At 39.0% G+C, this 18,815-nt stretch overlaps 2 protein-coding genes across 2 annotated transcripts in view; one reads left to right on the plus strand and one right to left on the minus strand.

The window, feature by feature from the left end:
- Positions 1-2,441: 2,441 nt before the first annotated feature.
- On the minus strand, positions 2,442-16,845 carry RIBC2 (RIB43A domain with coiled-coils 2). Its single transcript, XM_065658464.1, has 7 exons — positions 16,729-16,845; positions 13,061-13,142; positions 11,146-11,490; positions 9,857-9,975; positions 5,263-5,490; positions 3,486-3,652; positions 2,442-2,523 (listed from the first exon to the last, which is right to left on the minus strand). The coding sequence occupies exons 1-7, from the start codon at positions 16,843-16,845 to the stop codon at positions 2,442-2,444; spliced, it is 1,140 nt and encodes a 379-aa protein (XP_065514536.1).
- Positions 16,846-17,239: 394 nt separating this feature from the next.
- SMC1B (structural maintenance of chromosomes 1B) overlaps positions 17,240-18,815 on the plus strand; it is a 35,409-nt gene continuing 33,833 nt past the window's right edge. Inside the window, exon 1 of the mRNA XM_065643708.1 lies at positions 17,240-17,348. Coding sequence (XP_065499780.1) covers positions 17,240-17,348 — 109 coding nt within the window. The remainder of the gene's footprint in view (positions 17,349-18,815) is intronic.

The following is an 18,815-nucleotide window of genomic DNA, read 5'->3' on the forward strand; positions in this document are numbered from 1 at the left end:
CTACAAAGACATCCAGCCATGTGTGAATCCCAGTCTGATGAATAAACGAATCTCCACAGTTACACACCAGGTACTGAACATCAGGTATATGTTACCACTCCAAATGCTACCACATTAGAATCTCTTGAATCCCACCCCTTCTTACTTCTTTGCAGTCCAGCTCATCATTAGTAGTGCATGCGTGATCTGTTCTCAGCTTTTATCTTCAAACTTTGCTGAACAGCACATTCTTCAATTCCTGTTTTCCAGCGATAATGCATTTCTACCGCGTTTCTACCCACACTCCAATTAGTTCCACTTCTATTAATAAACTAAAACATAGCTTTTGGCTATGGGTTACACTGTCCCAAGACACTTTTTTAGCCATTTTTATACTCTCCTTACTTGATTTGCTTACTCCTCTCCATGTAGAAGGATTAACATGATGGTCTTTTCCAGACTTCTGTTGTTATTACCTTGTTCAAAATGGTAATTAGTCATATCAGCCTGATCCCACAGGGACACTGTTTCAGCTGAGCAAACAGACCTGTTTGAAAGGAGTCCTCTTTCAAGGAATGCAAACAGACCTCTTTGAATAGTGCCCTTTCAAGGAATGCTTCCTTCAAACACCTCAAAATCCTCCTAATAATAACTATCTTGAGAACCATGCATTCTTCATTATTTTCACAAAGATGAGAATAACTCATTAGAGTTTACCTTGGCCTCAGTTTCTTTAAACATCTTTCCTACTTAGCTTGGTGCAGACATCTTCAACCTGTTTCATCAGTACTGAAAGTTATTACTTATCCTGATACAAAGAAAAATCAGAGGACTTCTTGGCAATATCATAAGGAAGTTTTTACCACAAGTTTACATCCCAGATTCTGGCAAGCTACACATACTTATTTCAAGAGATACTCTCATAAACGGCCTTTCCTTTTATTAGGCGTTCACAATCTCTCAGAGGTCTTGGATGTTTAGGTGAATATCTGGTCATCTCTCTCTCATTCTTTTATCTGTTTTATAGCATTAAGTCTTCTAATCCTTCTTCCAGTCCTCTGTATGTCATCTCTTTGTCTTCTGGATATTTCCATCATCCATGTCTCTTGTGCAGTTAGTTTGTTCCATTGCTTCTTTATATTTTCTTCTCATGTGTATCACTTGCCCATTTTTCAAGTATCATTGACTGGCTCTTCCATTGCTAAGTCAATTTTGTAACCATAAGGACAGGAAGCAAACTGTTTCCCTGAATTGCCCCACTCAAACTGAGATGCTTTCTCCTTGATTTTGTTTGGTATATGTCTGTTTCGTGCTCCCTCTTCCATCACATCTGTAAACTCTCCCTACACTCTCTTTCAGAAGCACACTGCCCTTAAATTTTCTGCATTATTTCTACTGAGTGATAGCACATGTAGGAATATTTTCCGCCATACTTTTCCCCACTTACTATAACACATTCCATTTCTATGTCATGCCTCATTGCTATAATCACCTCAGTAAATATCCACATCTTCACAGAAGCATAGAATGGTTTTGGTCAGAAGGGTCATTTGATCATCTAGTTCAACCTCCTTGCAATGGGCAGGGTCACCTTCCACTAGACTAGGTTGCTGAAAGCCCCATCCAGGCTGGCCTTGAACACTTCCAGGGATGGGGCATCCACAACTTCTCTGAGCAGCCTGTTCCAGTGCCTCACCACTCTCATGGTGAAGAATTTCTTCCTTTCATCTAATCTAAGTCTACCCTCTTTTAGTTTACAGCCATTATCCCTTGTCCTGTCACTACATGCCCTTCTTCTCTTCTTATTCCTACTAATCAGGCAATAAAAGTGACACTTCTGAACCAAGCTGTCCATTTCTTCCTCTTTGCTTGCTTCTATGTTCTGGCTTTTTTTTTGCCTTAAAAAAACCAAAACAAACCCACAAAACCCAACAAAACCAACAAAACCAGAACAAACCCCCCCCCCCCCGCCAACAAACACAACAACAAAGAAAGCTCAAAAAAAAACCAAACCCCACGCACAAAACTTCCTGCCTAGGTCATCTTTTTTCCCCTCCTATAGAATCTGCTAAGTGTGGATCACCTGTGATCTATGTCAAGCAGCAGCGCTCTCTGACACCAAGTTGCCTTAAGTAGCATTATATCTTAAATTGTGATTCGTTTCCAAAAATTGATTTCTAAAGGCATGGAAAATGTAAATATTCCATTACGCCTGAGACACAATAGTCAAACAACCTACTACTGAATCTACTAATACTTTTTAGGAAAAAAAACAAAGTTCAAAAACTATTACAGTGTTCCCCTCCTCTTAGCACAGATGTGGCCTAGCAGACTTTTAGTTTGAGTGCACTGTTTGAACAGGGTAGGGAACAGATGAAAATAATAAAACATGGGATTTTTCAATTAAAATATTTAATATGTCTATGTACTTCTGTATATTTCAGATTGATGCATCCAGAATGTCATCGGCTGGTTGTATTAAACTGTGCATAGTACTGGTCTGTTGGAAAGTTTGAATATTCTTCTTCTTTAAGATAAATGTTCCTGGCAATAAATAAAAGAAATCCAGTTAGTAAATGTTTTCTCAGTATAATATGGAAATAACCTGAGAAACCTAAAGAGGTAAGGCATAAGCACTCATAAAATATTTCTGAATTTTATGAACATTTAAATTCGATTAAATATAACTAGATTTTTTTCTCCAAAATGTATGCCATGTCTCAATGTAGCAAACTTCTTCATCCTAAAATAACTTTCCAAAAATCTCACAGTGAAAAACTAAATTAACACAATTCTGAATTTTTGCTTTCATAATAGAAAAACATCAGGTATTGGAAATTCTTTTGCAAAATGTATGTATGTATGCATGATGAAGAAAAAAAAAAAAAAGACCGGAAGACTAAACCACCAAATCTCTTGGTTTTATTTTTTTTTCTTCATATAGTATCTTACTCCTTTTCCCATTAGAGCAGACACAAGACCTGTCCACTGAGACATGTCCAGTGGTCAGGTAAAGAATCCTCTAGTTTTGTCATTGATAACGGAAGAGATCTGTTAGTGCCCTTTGCTTAACCTTGAGCTATCACAAACCGGCACTTCTACTGAAGTCAGCAGACACCCGTCCTCTTTTGTTTCAGAAAACTAAAATAAACTTAAGATATACATACTGTTTTACACCTGATAATATAACTTTCTGCACAGTTAATTGTATTTATTCTCTATATTGCTATCTGTATAAACAGTCTGTTGTCAGTGGAACACTTAAGACTTCCAGCTGCTAATCCATACATGTAAGTCACTACCAATCATAACCTACTCTTTGAATATTGTTTAACTAGTGCTGAAAAACACTTAAGCTGAATTGTTGATTTTTAAGTAAGTATAAACTTGTGACAAATGTATTTTAAAAGTAACAAACAATACAAGTCAAAAAGCTCTTAAAAAGCCAAGCTATTGTGTCAATGGTAAAGATTATTTGAAAAGAAGAAAACTCTTTTGTTACTTACTTAGATTTCTGCTCCTGAGATAGCTCTGCATTTACATTATCTAAAGCTCGGCGGTATTCCCGATTCTGTCGTTCCAGATGCCGCTCTAAAACCAACTGCGCTCTTGCAGCCTGTATACGTTGCCTGTCCCATTCGGCATCTCTTCTGCGTTCTTCCTCGTTTAGTCTCTATAGGAGTGAAAAAAAATTGTTTCATTTTCTCTTTGTTCAAAGATGAAACAGTATATATAAAGTCTGATTGGTAAATTCATCCAAACTTGCTTGCCTTTACTGAACACTAGGGGTAACATTTTAAATAGGGAGAAAAAGTAAGCACTTCCAAACTAGGTAGGAGCCCACGCTTTAGGCAGAAGTGAGATACGGCAGATGAGAAAACTGTCCTTTTCCAGGGAGTAAGACAGACTCCTACCTCTGCACAAGGTAAAAAAATTTGGATCTGCTGCCTGGCAGAAGTTAATAAGTAGATTTCTATTTCTTTCTGACATATTAGCTCTCTCTAAAAACCCAGAGCAGCAAAACAAGTTTGTTTTTTGTCTTTTAAGGTTTTTGGTTTGTTGTTTGGTTTTTTTGTGTGGGTGGGTATTTTTTTTTAAGTTCTTGTTTGCAAGAGTTCTCATTTACTGAGGTTAAAAGTTAGTAACTGTCATCAGTATGCCTTATAGCTAATTCAGTGCAATAACTGAGCCACCAACACCAGACAACTAGAGCCAAATTGTTTTTTCCTCTGCTTCTGTTATACTACCACTTCCTCACTTCTTGTTTGACATCACATTGAACCGATTCAAGAAACCAGGTCTGCAAAAAACTACTTTTCTTAGTGGGGCTCATTTTCTGCCAGCTTAACTAACTGAATAGGTTCAATTTAGGGTCACAGGAGAGCCACGAAACTGACAATTCTATCTCCAGGTTTAATAACAGCAGTAGATAAGACATAGTGTAGCATATGGTACTATAGGGATTAAAAAATAAAACTGAACAGCTATTCATTAGCTGTTATGAATCCAGCCTCTGCACTGAATGAGGTAAGTAGCTTCTTACTTCACAATACCTAGGCCTGTACACTCATGACTGCCTAGGAAGGGTAGATTTCTTCATTTTGACTGCCTGCTTCTATCCACCTTAAGAGCAGCAATTATTGGCAATATTTTGTTTTTCTATCGTAATTCTGTCACAGAGCATGGCTCATAGTTGTGTGGGATGGTAGAAAGGAAACTGTTACATTCATGAACTTGAAATATGACTATGAAATATGCATGAGCAGGAACACTAGACCTGTTCTATTTGTCTTGCTTGAGCACCCCTGAGCACAAGAACAATGCCCTGGCTGCCCTGCTCTCACCCTCAGCCCCTGGCTCTTCTTCCACTATGGAGCAGCACACTCCTCCTCATCCCTTACAGGCAACTCATGCAGTTTTAAGTCCTAAACTGCACCATGAAGCCTGGCTCTCAGGCTGTGACAGGGCTTTGCTCCTTGGCAGGGCCACCATGGACTGTGACCCAAGATCCCCCAGACCCCTTGGCCCTGGGCTCCACAGCAACCTTCCTCCCAGCTGAATGCCAGGGCTCCAGCCCACTCCTGCTGCTCCGTGACATTTCCCAGCTGCTTCAGAGACACTGTGCTCAGTTTGATGATTAAAGTTTGGGTAAAATTCAGATCAACGAAAAGCAAAGTCTTACAATGGGACATGCAGGGCAAACAATAAATGTTTTCTTCTACAAGCATCACCTATAATATTATTACAACCAGCAATACAGAACAAGCATATAAGCTTAAATACCATTTTGTCCAGAACTTGTTGCTTTTGAGAGTAACGGATTGCCATCAGCTGATCCTTACTCATTCCCTTCCATCGATCTGTGATCACACGATGTCTACCAAATGAACTGACTGCTTGTTCAGGGTTTTCAGAAAGTAAGTCTCCTTGAAGTAGGCCGGAAATTTCATCCATGTCATCTTTCATTTTTTGGTGCTTTTCCAACTTCTTTCTCTCAGCTACTTCAGCAGCCTAAATTAAGTGAAAGGAAAGAACTGATAGTTTTCCAAGAGAAAATATTAACTAAGGAGTGCAACAAAGTCAGCACATCATAACAGATCTCTTTCCAACTTGCATACTGTTGTCAATAGCATCACATACAAATATTATGATCATGGCCCTGTAGGCTAAGATCAAAAATCTAATGCTATGCATTTCTTAAATGTTGTCAGATCACATACAGCAAGTAATTTGGGGAAAAATAATTTTGTTTTATAAGAAAAGCCAGAATTAAATAAATAATTTCACATTAGTCCACAAGCAAACACCAGTAGAAATTTGGAAGCCAGACACAATATGGAAGAAATTTATGATAAATATCGATCACTCGATTAATGTCATTCTACTGTGATCTAGCAATAGGTCCAGAAAAGGCACTTCTGAGCTGTCTGGGAGTCTTACTGGACGAAACTCCCAGCTCTGGGCATACGCATGCATGTAGCACTACTATGCAATGATTAATGACACTGCGAAACAAAGATTTTAAATTCAGAAAATGCATTAGATTTAACCTATCAAGCCAAATCCCTAATAAAACATAATTCATTGGCATAGCATGGAAAAAAAAATCAGATGCACAAATACATGCTCCTTCACTTATTTTGACTTGTGATCCAACATTATATATCTTCCCTACGACTAAATGCTTCCTTTCGATGTTGATTCAAGTCATAAGGCACAAGAAGAAATGCACATAGAAGCATTATGAGGCCAGGACTTCACATGCTTAGAATAACACCAAGTTTTGAGTGCATGAGGAACTAACTGCTGCCAATACAGGACTAAAGGAATGCACAGCTCCTAAAGTCACTAAGTCACAAAGCTCACAGGTGACCAGAGTGACCTATCCAGGGTCTTAGGAACTTATGGAAGTTTTCTCAATCTGTATAGTAAACACATTTCCTTTGTCTGTATTGTACAGAGACTTCTCTCACAGTAGAGAATTGCACATCGAGCACACTCAAGCTAGGAACTTGTGCTTAGCAATGTCTGTTAAAAATCAGTACATGCACTGTGTTTCCTCATGCCCGAAAAGATGGTAAAAATGTTGAAATATTAATGATTCTAGACACTGAATATCAGGAATAGGATGTAAGTGATAACAGATATTTGCACAGCACACTTCAAATAATGATAAAAAGTTACCATTTTTCTTCTGTGTTTAGGCACTCAAGTATTTCCTTTCAGGTGAAAAAAAGGCTCCACAGTGAACGCAAATACATCATTTACTCGAAGCCTGAAAAGCTATTTCTCTGAAGTGTCTGCTGGCTCTGAATTTATTAGTAATGGCATAATGTTGCGTGAATAATTAAGTTGAATAATGAAGCAGAATCATGCCATCAAATGTCCACAATAACAATATTATCAGCAAAACTATAAAGCTGTTGTGGTATGCCCAGGAATAAATTCTAACTGCAGCTACCTAAGATCTATAAGATTGTTAATAAATCTATAAATATGAGGTCATTAAATTAGACAGCCTCTGTAATCACATCCTCTCATTTTCTTAGCATTATCTACAAAGTGTCTTGGAAAGGATTCAAGTCCTGTGCTACATAAAGCAAAAAGACTTTCTGATTTCAAGAGCACAGTCAGTATATCTACCACTGTACTGCTAAACTGGGCATTCCCAAGTGTTAGTATCCTTAGTGAGGAAACTCTTTCTGCAGCTGTAAGATTCTGCTATGGAATCACAATCACATCAAAAGAAGTGAAAAATATATACTCTAGTCAGGAGTCTGGGTAGCCTTCATTTCTGTTACCTGGCCTGCCAAATTAAAATGATTACTATGTATGTATGAATGATTCCAGAAGCAATAACTGATACTTTGAGCTGGTAGTGAAAGTCTTCTCTTGCACCAAGGACAAAAGCAATGTTGGCATTCCTGGTTAACACATACTTAAGTGAAAGAAAATCTGAGACAAAGGATAGCATGAATTTTCTAGATACTACACACACTTAAAATGCTTACAGTACAGGATCCTTCACTGCTGGGAAATATGGTACCAAACTTATCATCAATTCATTGTCCTGCTAGTTAATTCCAGGAGAACAAAAAGAACCATTTGCAATTAGCTTGTCAGGAATAAAAGTCATTGGCAATGGTACTATGGTAAGTGGAGGAAGCTGAACCACTGTCACAGGGGGCAGCAACACCAAACCCTGTAATGAAAGCAGGCTGTGATGAACTAAGATACCCTACCTGCTGGGATTCTTTACCAATTGACCAGCAGACTGAACAAAAAATGTTTCTCCTGGAGTACATGACTTAGTGCTTTTTATGGTTTTGTGTCTTTTTTTTTTTTAATACATTATTTTTTACATCCCCTATGGTCAATCTCAAGGACTATAGATGATGGTCATGGAGATAATGATTGATCCAAAGCCAAATTCTAGGAAATGTCTTCCTTTCTGAAGATGCATTCCCATATTACGCTTTACCCAAATTACAATAACTGTGGGTTGCCTTAGGAAGGGTGGGTTTGCTTTTTCCCTTTACCACCTGCGCATTCACTCCTCCCAGTCAGATCTAGCAGTCACTCATTCTAGACCAGAGTTCACTTTCTTTTGGATTTGAGAAATGATTTAACACATCCTGAAGCTCCATGATCATTAGATCCACTACAAGAGACAAAGTAGAAATAAATGAATGAAACTTAGGGAACAGGAAGGAGGAGTTCCTCTTTTGGTAGTCACAGACAGGTAGAGCAGTTGTGGGTGGAGCAAAACACACTGTCAGACTGCACCCTCAAGAGGTTAAAGTCTTCAAACCAGCTAATCAAAATGCTGAAACTGGTGGAAACTTCTGTTTGACACATATGAGGTCAGATACACAGATTTCTTCTGTGAAGTTCATTCTCAGTCCGAATGCCCTAGTTTTTCTCTTGGGAAAAAGACATCATCACTGAAAGGCCAGGCAACCTGAAACCTCTGGCTTGCATGTTTAATAAAGAAAAGCAGCAGCTGTGGCCAGCACATCATTTCAGGGAAATAGAAGGGCTTTTCTCAATCATTCAGCAAAAAAATGAAATGCTGAAAACAGCATTGTGGTCTTAACTAACTACCTCAGAAAGAAAGAGAGGTGCAAGCTATAACTCCAATCTATACAACATAGCAAGGGACAGTAAGAACTAAAATGAGACTATTGCCCCAACCTCTGTTATCATATTATCTATTATATGATAAAAAACCCCAAAGAGCAAGTATTCTTTCTAATTTTTATAAATTTAATATGCACACAAGGCAAGGAGAATGTATATGTCCTAACATTAAAAACCACACCCAACACAAATCTCCCATCCCACTCCATCTCCAAATCCTGTCACAAATTCAGGAATTTTGATGTGGAATCAATTGGTATGACAATAATTATTTGGGATACTACTGCTACCCTAAGTGCACCAGGCACTTAGGGTACTTCCGTGGCTATTCATAAAAAATACTGTTCAGTAGGCATGACTTCAAGCTGTAAAAGCCTTTTCAGTTACCTTGGGCTATCTATAAACAAAATTATACGCCCAATGTGCCGTGAAAGGCTCACGCAACACTTACACAAAGGTCTGTACACTTTAGACTTAAACCAAAAGATAGCATACTTAAAGTAGGTAGTTAAAATGTGATAATTTTGATGTGACTAAATAAATTCAAAGCTAATTCATGCCCAATATAGTTTAACCAAACTAATGGCATCCACGTAGCCCTTTGAGCGGTACATGTAAGCTGAATGGAAAACAAATCTGTGCAGTAAGGTAAAGAACCGAAGTGTGGCAGATAATGGTATTAAGACAGAGAAAGGTTCATGTCATGTTTGAATAGGTTCCAAACCATGCTTGGTGAAGAACTCAGAAACATGTATGCAAATACCAAGGAAGCAGCCAAAGCACCAAAAACAGTGATTGTGAGGAATTAATGTAAGCAATAAAGACAAAAAGCTACTGGTAGTAATGTTCCCACACAGGCAGAAAGAAAAGTAGGCAGACACAGCTAAGATTATTCAATAAGTGACATAAAACCAGAAGAAAGCAAGGGAGGCATTTGCTGTATTCCCATTGACAGACTAAAAGTCCCTGAGAGACCGGGGAGTTGTTGCTATCCTCTAGTGAGCAAGCTGAGGACAAGGAGGGAGAATTTTGACACAGGGTAGCTAGACAGACAATAGCTAGATCCCTGCAGAGGACAAAGTGAATAAACCCTGTCTTCCAATTACTGAAACAACCTTGGAAGTTAGCTGCTAAAAATCCCTCTGAAGACATCATTACTTGCTGTACTTTTGCACATCTTATTTTCCTTCTGTGTCTCCACTTCTTATAAAACAAACCAACCAACCCATTAATTTACCTGGGCTCTATTGAAATCTTTAGTAGCTGCACAAACAGCACGCTTGTTTTCTTCTTCTTTTTGTTGTAGTTCCATAGTCTTTTGGTCAAGTTCAATCCTATATTTATCATGAAGATCATCTAAATTAAATTAAAATGACATTTAATCAATATTCATGGATATGATGTGCCATGTGGTTAAGCCACAATAAGACACAGAGAGAGACAGACAGACAGACGAGCTACAAATACAGTAGGCTGAATTACATAACTATTTCCAGATCCTACCACTGAAGCTTTCCATCTTGGAATTTCAGGTGACTGATTAGATCAGTTTATTATTGTCCTGGTTTTGGCTGGGATAGCATTATTTTTCTTCCTAGTAGCTGGTATAGTGCTGTGTTTTGGATTTAGTATGAGAATAATGTTGATAATACACTGATGTTTTGGTTGTTGCTCAGCAGTCAAGGACTTTTGAGCTTCTCAAGCAGTGTTGGGTGCATGAGAAGCTCAGAGGGGGTACAGCCAGAACAGCTGACCCAAAATGGCCAAAGGAATATTCCATACCATATGACGTCATGATCAGTATATATTTTGGAGGAAGAACAAAGGAAGAGGGGTCATTTGGAGTTATGGTGTCTGTCTTTACGAGTAACTGTTATGCGTGATGGAGTCCTGCTTTCCCGTTTTGCTTTGCTTGCATGCACAGCTTTTGCTTTAATTATTAAACTGTCTTTATCTCAACCCATGATTTTTCTCACTTTTACTCTTCCAATTCTCTTCCCTATCCGATCGGGGTGGGGAGTGAGCAACTGTGCGGTGCCTAGTCACCAGCTGGGGTTAAACCATGATGATTATGTAACCCATGTTTTCTTAACAGTCAGACAAAGTTAAAATGAAAAATTATGTTAAGTACTGCAGAAAAAATGTTTCACGACAAGCTAGAAAAGAAAAATCAGTATTATTTTGTCTACTCTAGAAGAGTAAAGATAGGATAATTTGGTCTGATGAAGTAAACATTAATATCTAGCATGCAAAATAGATGTTTTTTTCAGAATGCTCTGATACTTCATTTGAGGCATAAAACAGAAATGAAATTATCACGTTATTAAATATGGATTTCTAAAATGAAATACTGAATGCATTGGAGCTTGTCAAGTAAAAACTGCTGCAGTATTTCTAAAAGCTGAATATTGAATATACTAAAATACTGCTGTCAGACTCTGACACAATAGGCTATCCCATAGTTTTGTCAGATATACCAGAATTTCAGAAAAAGCAGATTAAAACTTTACTATCTTCTTTTGTTACCTGCAAATTTTTGATCAGCTAATGCATTCTTCAAGTCTTTCTGCTGCTGAAGAGACCACTCTTTTAACTGCTCCTTTTGAAATTTGATCCTTTGATCATAGTTCAAGTCTTCACCCATAAACTTCTGCAAGCCAGATATAGTACACTGAGGATCATCATCTGAAAGTCGAGCAGGTCTATCCTTCTTTAGAGCTTGCGGATCAGACAGGTCAAATTCACGTCTTGTTTCTGGCTTCTGAAAATTCTTCTGAAATTCATTGATAGCCTTATTTATGTTTCTGATGTCATTTTTCTGTCGTTCTTCTAACATACACATGATCTTGTCATTTTGCTTCATTTCATTAGCTAAAAAAAATGAACACAGTGAAAATACAGTTCCTAGAACTGCGCATGTATCATTGAAGTGCACATTTAAGATGGAAAATAAAATTTTGAAGAGGAATAAATAGAATATAAGTCTTCAAACTTTTATACCTTAGGAAAGAGTATTCGATCTAGGAGTACAAGCCCAGTGAACACTCTAATGTTAGTAGTATTTCCTTAAAAAATATTTTCAGTTTTTTAGGAATCAATTCTCTTATTAATGTTACAATGAAATATATGCATGTGAAACACAATCATAAACACTTCTAGAATGTTGAGGTTTCTCTTGATTAAAACTTGCAGTAACACATGAAACAGAATGCATACTAATTCTTCCTATTTACTTTTAGTTTACAGTTACAACTGAAATACATTAAGTTGTTTCATAAGAAAAAAGTAAAAAAAAAAAAATCAGACTCCCAATGAAAGGAATATAGATAGTTTTTTCATAGTTACAATGATTTTTACAACCATAGCACTAAAAGAATTGCCTGGAACTAATCGTTTTTGAAGAGCTTACTAGCTCTTGCCCATTTAATCAAAATGCTGTAATTGATATAATTTTAAAGAAAACCAAGCAAACACCAATAAAACCCCATCCAAAACTACCCGTACTAGCCATTTAAATATAATTCACAAAAAAAGATCATTTCCTCTGCTGCCAGACTACACATTGCTTCTGGCAGTTTCCTAGGAGCCAGAGTCTGACAGGTATTCTGCCAGGAAAATCACAAGCAGCCATAGAAGCACAGCATGGAAGCTGGCAGCTCCATTCCAGCTCTTCTTGAAACCCACAGAGAGCTCAGTCTGTGGGACCTTTTCACATGATACAACAGGAAAGCATTCCAAACACAGAGGGCCACAAAGGGTTTTGAGGTCAGGGCACATGGCTGAAATATTTGTGTGGCTATGTGTTCTGACTCAGCAATGGCTCCTACTTACAGCCCTGTTGTACATGACTCATGCTTCTAGCAAGAATAATCTATAGACAATTCTATAAAATCCATATATTTGACTGAAGAATGGCCAGACAGAACATGGGCTTACCCTACTAGAAAGCAATCAAACAAATTTGCCACTATTATTCTGAAAAGAACAGCATTAAGTAATAAAGGGTTTTTTTATAAAGTGTTCCCATATCTTCAGGTCTTTAAACAATGCTATTTGTCAACATTTATTGAAAGAAAACACAGAAAATTCTGGCCTCTTAGGAAATATATACCAGTTTAATCATGTCAATATAAATCTCCAGATACTGAGGAAAATACATACTGTACCAATGCAAATATATGAACATAAATATGACTACACGTTATAACATTCAGTTCATATGTCTGAATTCAAAGAACAGCTTATAATTGCACTTATATATATCTATCTATCTTGATTGATAGATTTATATAGATAGAGTAATACAGCAAGACTCAAGGAGATAGGCTCCATTAGAAATAAATAGGGCAGTTTGAAATACTTGAAGGGAAAAGAAAACAGGAAACAGATAGTAAATTACATTTAACTTTTCACAGAAATATCAGAGTATCTATAAATATACCAAATTCTTCATTTCGTGCTCTTTCAGCTGCTTCTTGAATTTTCCTCTCCTTGACCTGGGTATCCAGTGCATCTTTATCAACCTATTAAAATTTTTAAAAAGCAGCTCTTTAAGAGATACTATGTTTGAATGATTAAAAACAGGCATTGTCGAGCTACATGGATTCACAGTTGTACAAGACAGATATAAAACCACTACCAACAGGGTATATACACATCACTATTTAATGTAGGTAACATAAAATGAAAATCTAGAAACAGCAAAATTCTTGTTTGTTTGCTACATTTTAATAATGATAGGTATAATCCTCCACCAACTCAAAAAAACCCACCACATATACATGATATATAGAGCTATAAATATAAACATTTTAAGCTGCATTACATAGAGTAAGTTTTCCCCACTATAGATAGCATTTCTACTTAGTTTTTTCTTGCTTTCACTTAAAAAGCAGGTATTTTGACAGTCAAGATGACAGGAAGTTATAATGGTTCAGATTTGAAAAAAAGCATAGATCCTTCCCTATAAGTACGTTGAAGAAATAACAGAGAATGCAAATAAATTTTCCAATCTTATCTGATAGTGAGACTCAGTTGCCAAAATGCAATATTGGGTGCCATTTGAGATACATGCAGACATCTACAATGAGCAGACAGATACAATACATAATATTTCACATCCCTGGAGAGTGATAGCTGAGCAAGGCATAATACTCTAAGGCATTTCTTCAAATCGTAGCAGCCACCTACATTTTAGGCAAAAGAATCGAGTCCCATATTTGTTGACAGAAGGTGGCAAATTAATAGGCAGAAACCTAGATTTTTTTTTTAAACTGGTTGAGTCACTTAATGTCTTTAAAAGATTTAACAAAAAACAATGACAATTCTTCAAGAATCTGGTAAACTACTATGATAGTCTTTGCCTCAAAACTATTCAGATCAAGACACAAAGACCTAAACAGATCATGGCTGAAAATACATAAGAACTACTAACTATACCAATCCAGCAAATAGGCAAATCTGTAAGCAAGGGTGAAACCATACAGAATACTACAGGGTATCATTGTCCAAAAACAATGGTGTTGTGGGCATTACATATCAACTCATTTAGAGGTCTCATTTGGGAAATCAAAGTTTCAGTCTAACTGTAGGAAACACTGTTAAGACAAATTCAATATGTCTCCATCAGTAGTTTCTGGCAATAATACAGGTAAGTCAATGTATTGACTTGTGTGTGCAAATTCAATTACACTACCAGCTCTCTCCCATTAGAACAACTTTCACTTGACAAGTATACATCCCTAAAACAACCATTCCTAGTCACATACAGCTACACATTCAACTTCTAAGCATTAAAATAAGAAATCCCTTACTATGAAACAGTTTGAAGCCACTGTTTTCTAATCTACTTGTATTTATGCATAATAGTTCATCTATAAATGGAAAGTAATTTTTCATTTGGACTGCTCATCTGAACTCTTTTGGGAAATTACTGATTTACTGAGGATAAATTCTTAAACCTATAAGTGAAGAGACTCGTATCTTACTTTTTCATTACTCAGATGAGGAAACAGATACAGAAGTCCAAGTAATAATAAAATCAAGGAAAAAAATAATTAAAATCTCAGTTCCCATTCTGCTTTCCAGTCAGTATATTATCTGTGTATTTTTAAACTACTCAATCCCTGCTTAAGGATTTGTGGTGTCTAAGTAAATAATGCCCTGATTTCTTCAATTTTGTGAGAGACAGCTGCTCTGCTAAACTGGTGACAGAGAGAAAGCAAAGAAACTAAAACCACATTAGAAATACTGATACAGTATATCTTTGTACAGATTTTTTGACTCTTCATGCTTGGCCTAATTTCAAAGAACAAGAATAGCTCCTTCTGTCAGCAGTCATTATTCACCCAATTAATAAGGTACTCTGAATGACATTAATCAAAATATTTACAAAATTCCTCCAATGGGCTCGCCTTCATTTTAGATGTTTGTCTCTTGCAAATTGATCTATCAAAACCTATCCGATAGTTAGTTCTGCAAAAATATTTGAGAGAGACCTTCAGATGCTGTAGTTTGATATTGCTCAATAAAGTACACAAAGACACGCTGATCTCCATTTTACACTTCATTCTTAAGGTTCTAGAAAAGACTTCTTGCAGAGAAATTATGTGTTTCATGACAAAGAAAGTTGATCTCTCTTACTATAGCCATTCCGCATCTAGTAAAAAAGGTTATTGGCTGAGTGTATTGCTGGCTACCATATATGTCAGGATGTTGTATCATGCAGACAACCTGTCCTGATAATTAAGTGGGAACTCTTGCATAAGAGTCACAAGAATAAATCCTAGGTGCTGTCAGCAATAAGGTGAAGACATCCTTCCACTAACATGAGACATGTTTCAGTACCTGAAACATGATGGATTAAATTGACATCTGTTGCATTTCTACCAGTCCAATGAAGTCAACAGACTGGACTTATTTTCACCAACTCTAAATGTGGTTCTACGCTAGGTAATGCTACGGCACTTAGACACGATGTATGTGTCAGCATGAAGTACTCAAAATCCTTTACAAGCAAAATTTAAACTTATTTCACCTTGCAGCACTCTCCCTCCACACACACATCTGGAGTCTTAATACGGTCCTTTGGACACAGGAAAATTAAATGAACTATTGCATGCAAAATTTAAATCGGTAAAAAATACATCATTGACATTCAGGGTGGAAACTGCATAGATGACTCTAGACAAAACCCACCAGATGGAAGCTATCGTCCCCACAGATCTTCACAGACTGAAGGGCATTCACATTCTGAATCTTAGAATCATAAAATCGTTTTGGTTGGAAGAGACCCTTAAGATCATGGAGTCCAACCACCCTGACATCCACTCCAGGAAAAAAAGGACATATCAGTTAATTCCAGATACATAAACATGGCCTGATGGATCCGTCCTATTTTGCCTGGTGCAAAACAGAGACCAACGGCAGGATCCCTTTCAACAATAAATCTCTAACAGATTTTATCTTCTAGTCAGAATCAAGGAGGTAACAGAAGTATCAGCAAAGCGGTGAGGTAAAAGCCACTTATTAGTTTCCATCGCATCGCATGAGCTGACTCTGCAGGCTTCTGGCTTACCCCAAAGCAAAGCATACTACATTAAGTTAACTCCTACAGAGATACTGAAACACAGGCCTTCACCTTTTTTCCCATTAAGGAAAAACGACATGTTGCCCTCGAACCCTACAGCTGGGAGATACAAATCCCCCTCATGCTCCCTCAGAAACACTCCCCAGCGAGAGCTGCCAAAAATAACGCTGTTGACGATACCTTGAGAACCTCAACTCGCTTTCAACAGGAAACTTTTCAAAGGCGCCTCAGCCCTGCAAAAGACGCAACAGGCCGCTTTCCCCCCGTCTCCCGCCGCCCGGAGCCACCCGCGCTCGCGCACACTTACAAGCCGTTGACGGGGCGCGCGCTGCCCGCAGCCGTTGGGGCGGCCGCCTCCCGCGCGCCTAGACGGGTACGGCTCCTCCTCCCCGCCTCTACCTTGCCCCAAGGGTCTCCCCCGCTTTCGACCACTCCCCTCGGGGCACATCGGGGCAGGGAGACGGCGCCATCCCTCCCCGCTGCGCCGCGGCGCGGGCTGGGGGTTTCGGCCGTGCCCTCACCCCTATGGTCCGGAATCTCGCGTTGAAGATGCGGCTCTGCCGCTGCAGCTCCTGCTGCCGCCTCCGCTCCACGGCGGCGGCCTCCTGCAGGTCTCGCTCCGGCCCCAGGCGGCTCATGGCGCCGAGGGATCAACCGGCCGCCGGGGCTGCGCCGGCGATGGACCCGAACCGAAGCTACCGCGCCTGGAGCAAAACACACGGGGTCGCCATGGGAGCGGGAGCCCCGCCCCTTTCCCGTTTGCCCCGCCCCCTCCGCGCGCGCCGCCCAACGTGTTGAGGTCGCGTGGCTGCAAGCACGAGGCCGGTGGCCGTTGACGGCCTGGCAGTGGCGGCGCCGCCTGTTGCGGGGAGAGGCCGGAGGCGGTTGGAGGCCGAGCGGAGGCGGAGGGGAGCCCTCCCCTCTCCCGAAAGGCAAACTGGTGAAACAAACTCATTGATTATTTAAATCTTGGGCGGAGTGAGAAGTTACCGAGCTACCCACCTCAGCCCCTCCCCTCCCAGTGCTGCAGGGATGGGTTACCTGAAGCTGCTGGTGGTGAAGGACTTCAAGTCGTGGAGGGGGCAGCAGGTTATTGGCCCCTTCATGAGGTTCAACTGCATCATTGGGCCCAATGGATCAGGTAGCAGGCTGGGGGGAGGTCAGTGGGCAGCTGGTCACCCTGTTTCTCCACTGTAGTTATCAGCATTGAGGTTTGTTTTGGGGTCTTTGCCAGGTCTTTTTTGTGTGTGCCACAGACCTGATGGGGAGGAAATAGTAGCAGTGCAGGTGCAGGCCCAGGAATAGGGCCAACATGGCTGCACTGGGTGAGCTCGGTGATGGCTTTTCTATTCAGTAGAGTTGCAGGGCTTTGTGGAGGGGAAATAAGGACTCTCATGGGCCTGCTTAAAGTCTCCTCATATGCACCTGAGGGGGTTGCAGCACAAACAAAGTTCTGAAGGCTCCTGATCTGCCATTACTTCTTTAACTGAAAGCAGATTTTTTTTTTCTAGCATGGAAGGACAGAGGTGGGGTGGTTGAAGGCATTTCCATTTCTAGTGTCTTCTCTTTCCAGCCCTTGTAGAATAAATGGTTTGCAAACAGCACACCTTGCCTTTGCCACTCTAGTTAGTAGTTCAGCTTTCCAAGGTCATGTAAAGATGGTTTTACTCTAATAGTCTGGATTGTAAACTGTAGCAGTGGAAAGCTGCATCTTGATTTGAATCTGCAGTCCTTGCCATACAAGTAAATGCCTCTGGGAAAGAGAGAATAGCTTTGCAGGATGGTAGCTGCTTTGTAGTTTAGCCCACAAGAGCCTTTGTTTGTAGATGTGACTCCACATTGTTAGCCTGTGGGTGCTGGAACTTTTTAAAATGTGATTCATTTCTTCTGAAAGCTTCATTCAGAAAATGGGATTTTACCTTCTATTTGCCAGAGAACAATACAATAGGAGGTGAGGGTTGTCCTAACAAAGAAGGGCTTTGCATTTGGTCTTAGTTTCCGCAGTCTGTTAATGATTTAGTTTATGATTTAGATATTTAGATCCTGTTGTTTCTTCATGTATCTAATTGAAGTGAGATCAATGAATGTAAGTAACTATATTTAGGATTATTATCATATTCTTTGTCATACTATCCCCACTGTTCCCTATGGGTAAGTCTCAAAATTATAGATAATTTTTCCAGTTACTCCTCCAGCTAAATCTGAATATATTTTATAAAATAACTGGGGGAGAGAAATGGTGAATATTGTGAAATCTCTATTTTCTCACTAGTATTCCTTTTATGATATTTTGGAGAATAAGTCAAAATACTGCCAAGGTAGCAAGGTTGAAGGCAGAAAATAATTGTTGTCAACAGAAATGCTCAAGACTGAAGGAGAAAAACAGAAATAGGGTTCAATTAAGGCAATATTTGTCTAAGGTGTATGATCAGACAACTTTGTGGTGAATGGGTCTGGGAAAGTACTTGATTTCTTTAGAACACTGGAGTCCTACTGGAGAAGTCCTAGTTATGGTATAGAGTGCTTTCTGCAGCAAACTGCAGTAACTGCATTATACAAAGGAAACTACCAAGTAATAATTATGATGTTGCTTGCTCAGTTTAAGTAA

Source organism: Caloenas nicobarica, chromosome 1 (assembly GCF_036013445.1).
Source record: "Caloenas nicobarica isolate bCalNic1 chromosome 1, bCalNic1.hap1, whole genome shotgun sequence".
Lineage (NCBI taxonomy): Eukaryota > Metazoa > Chordata > Aves > Columbiformes > Columbidae > Caloenas > Caloenas nicobarica.

Coding starts and splice junctions, on each gene's coding strand:
- RIBC2 (XM_065658464.1), bottom strand. CDS start 16,845: ATGAGCCGCCTGGGGCCGGAGCGAGACCTGCAGGAGGCCGCCGCCGTG. Junction 13,143..16,728: donor CGAGATTCCGGACCATAGGG/GTGAGGGCACGG, acceptor AAATTTTAATAG/GTTGATAAAGATGCACTGGA. Junction 9,976..11,145: donor AGCTGATCAAAAATTTGCAG/GTAACAAAAGAA, acceptor AATTTAATTTAG/ATGATCTTCATGATAAATAT.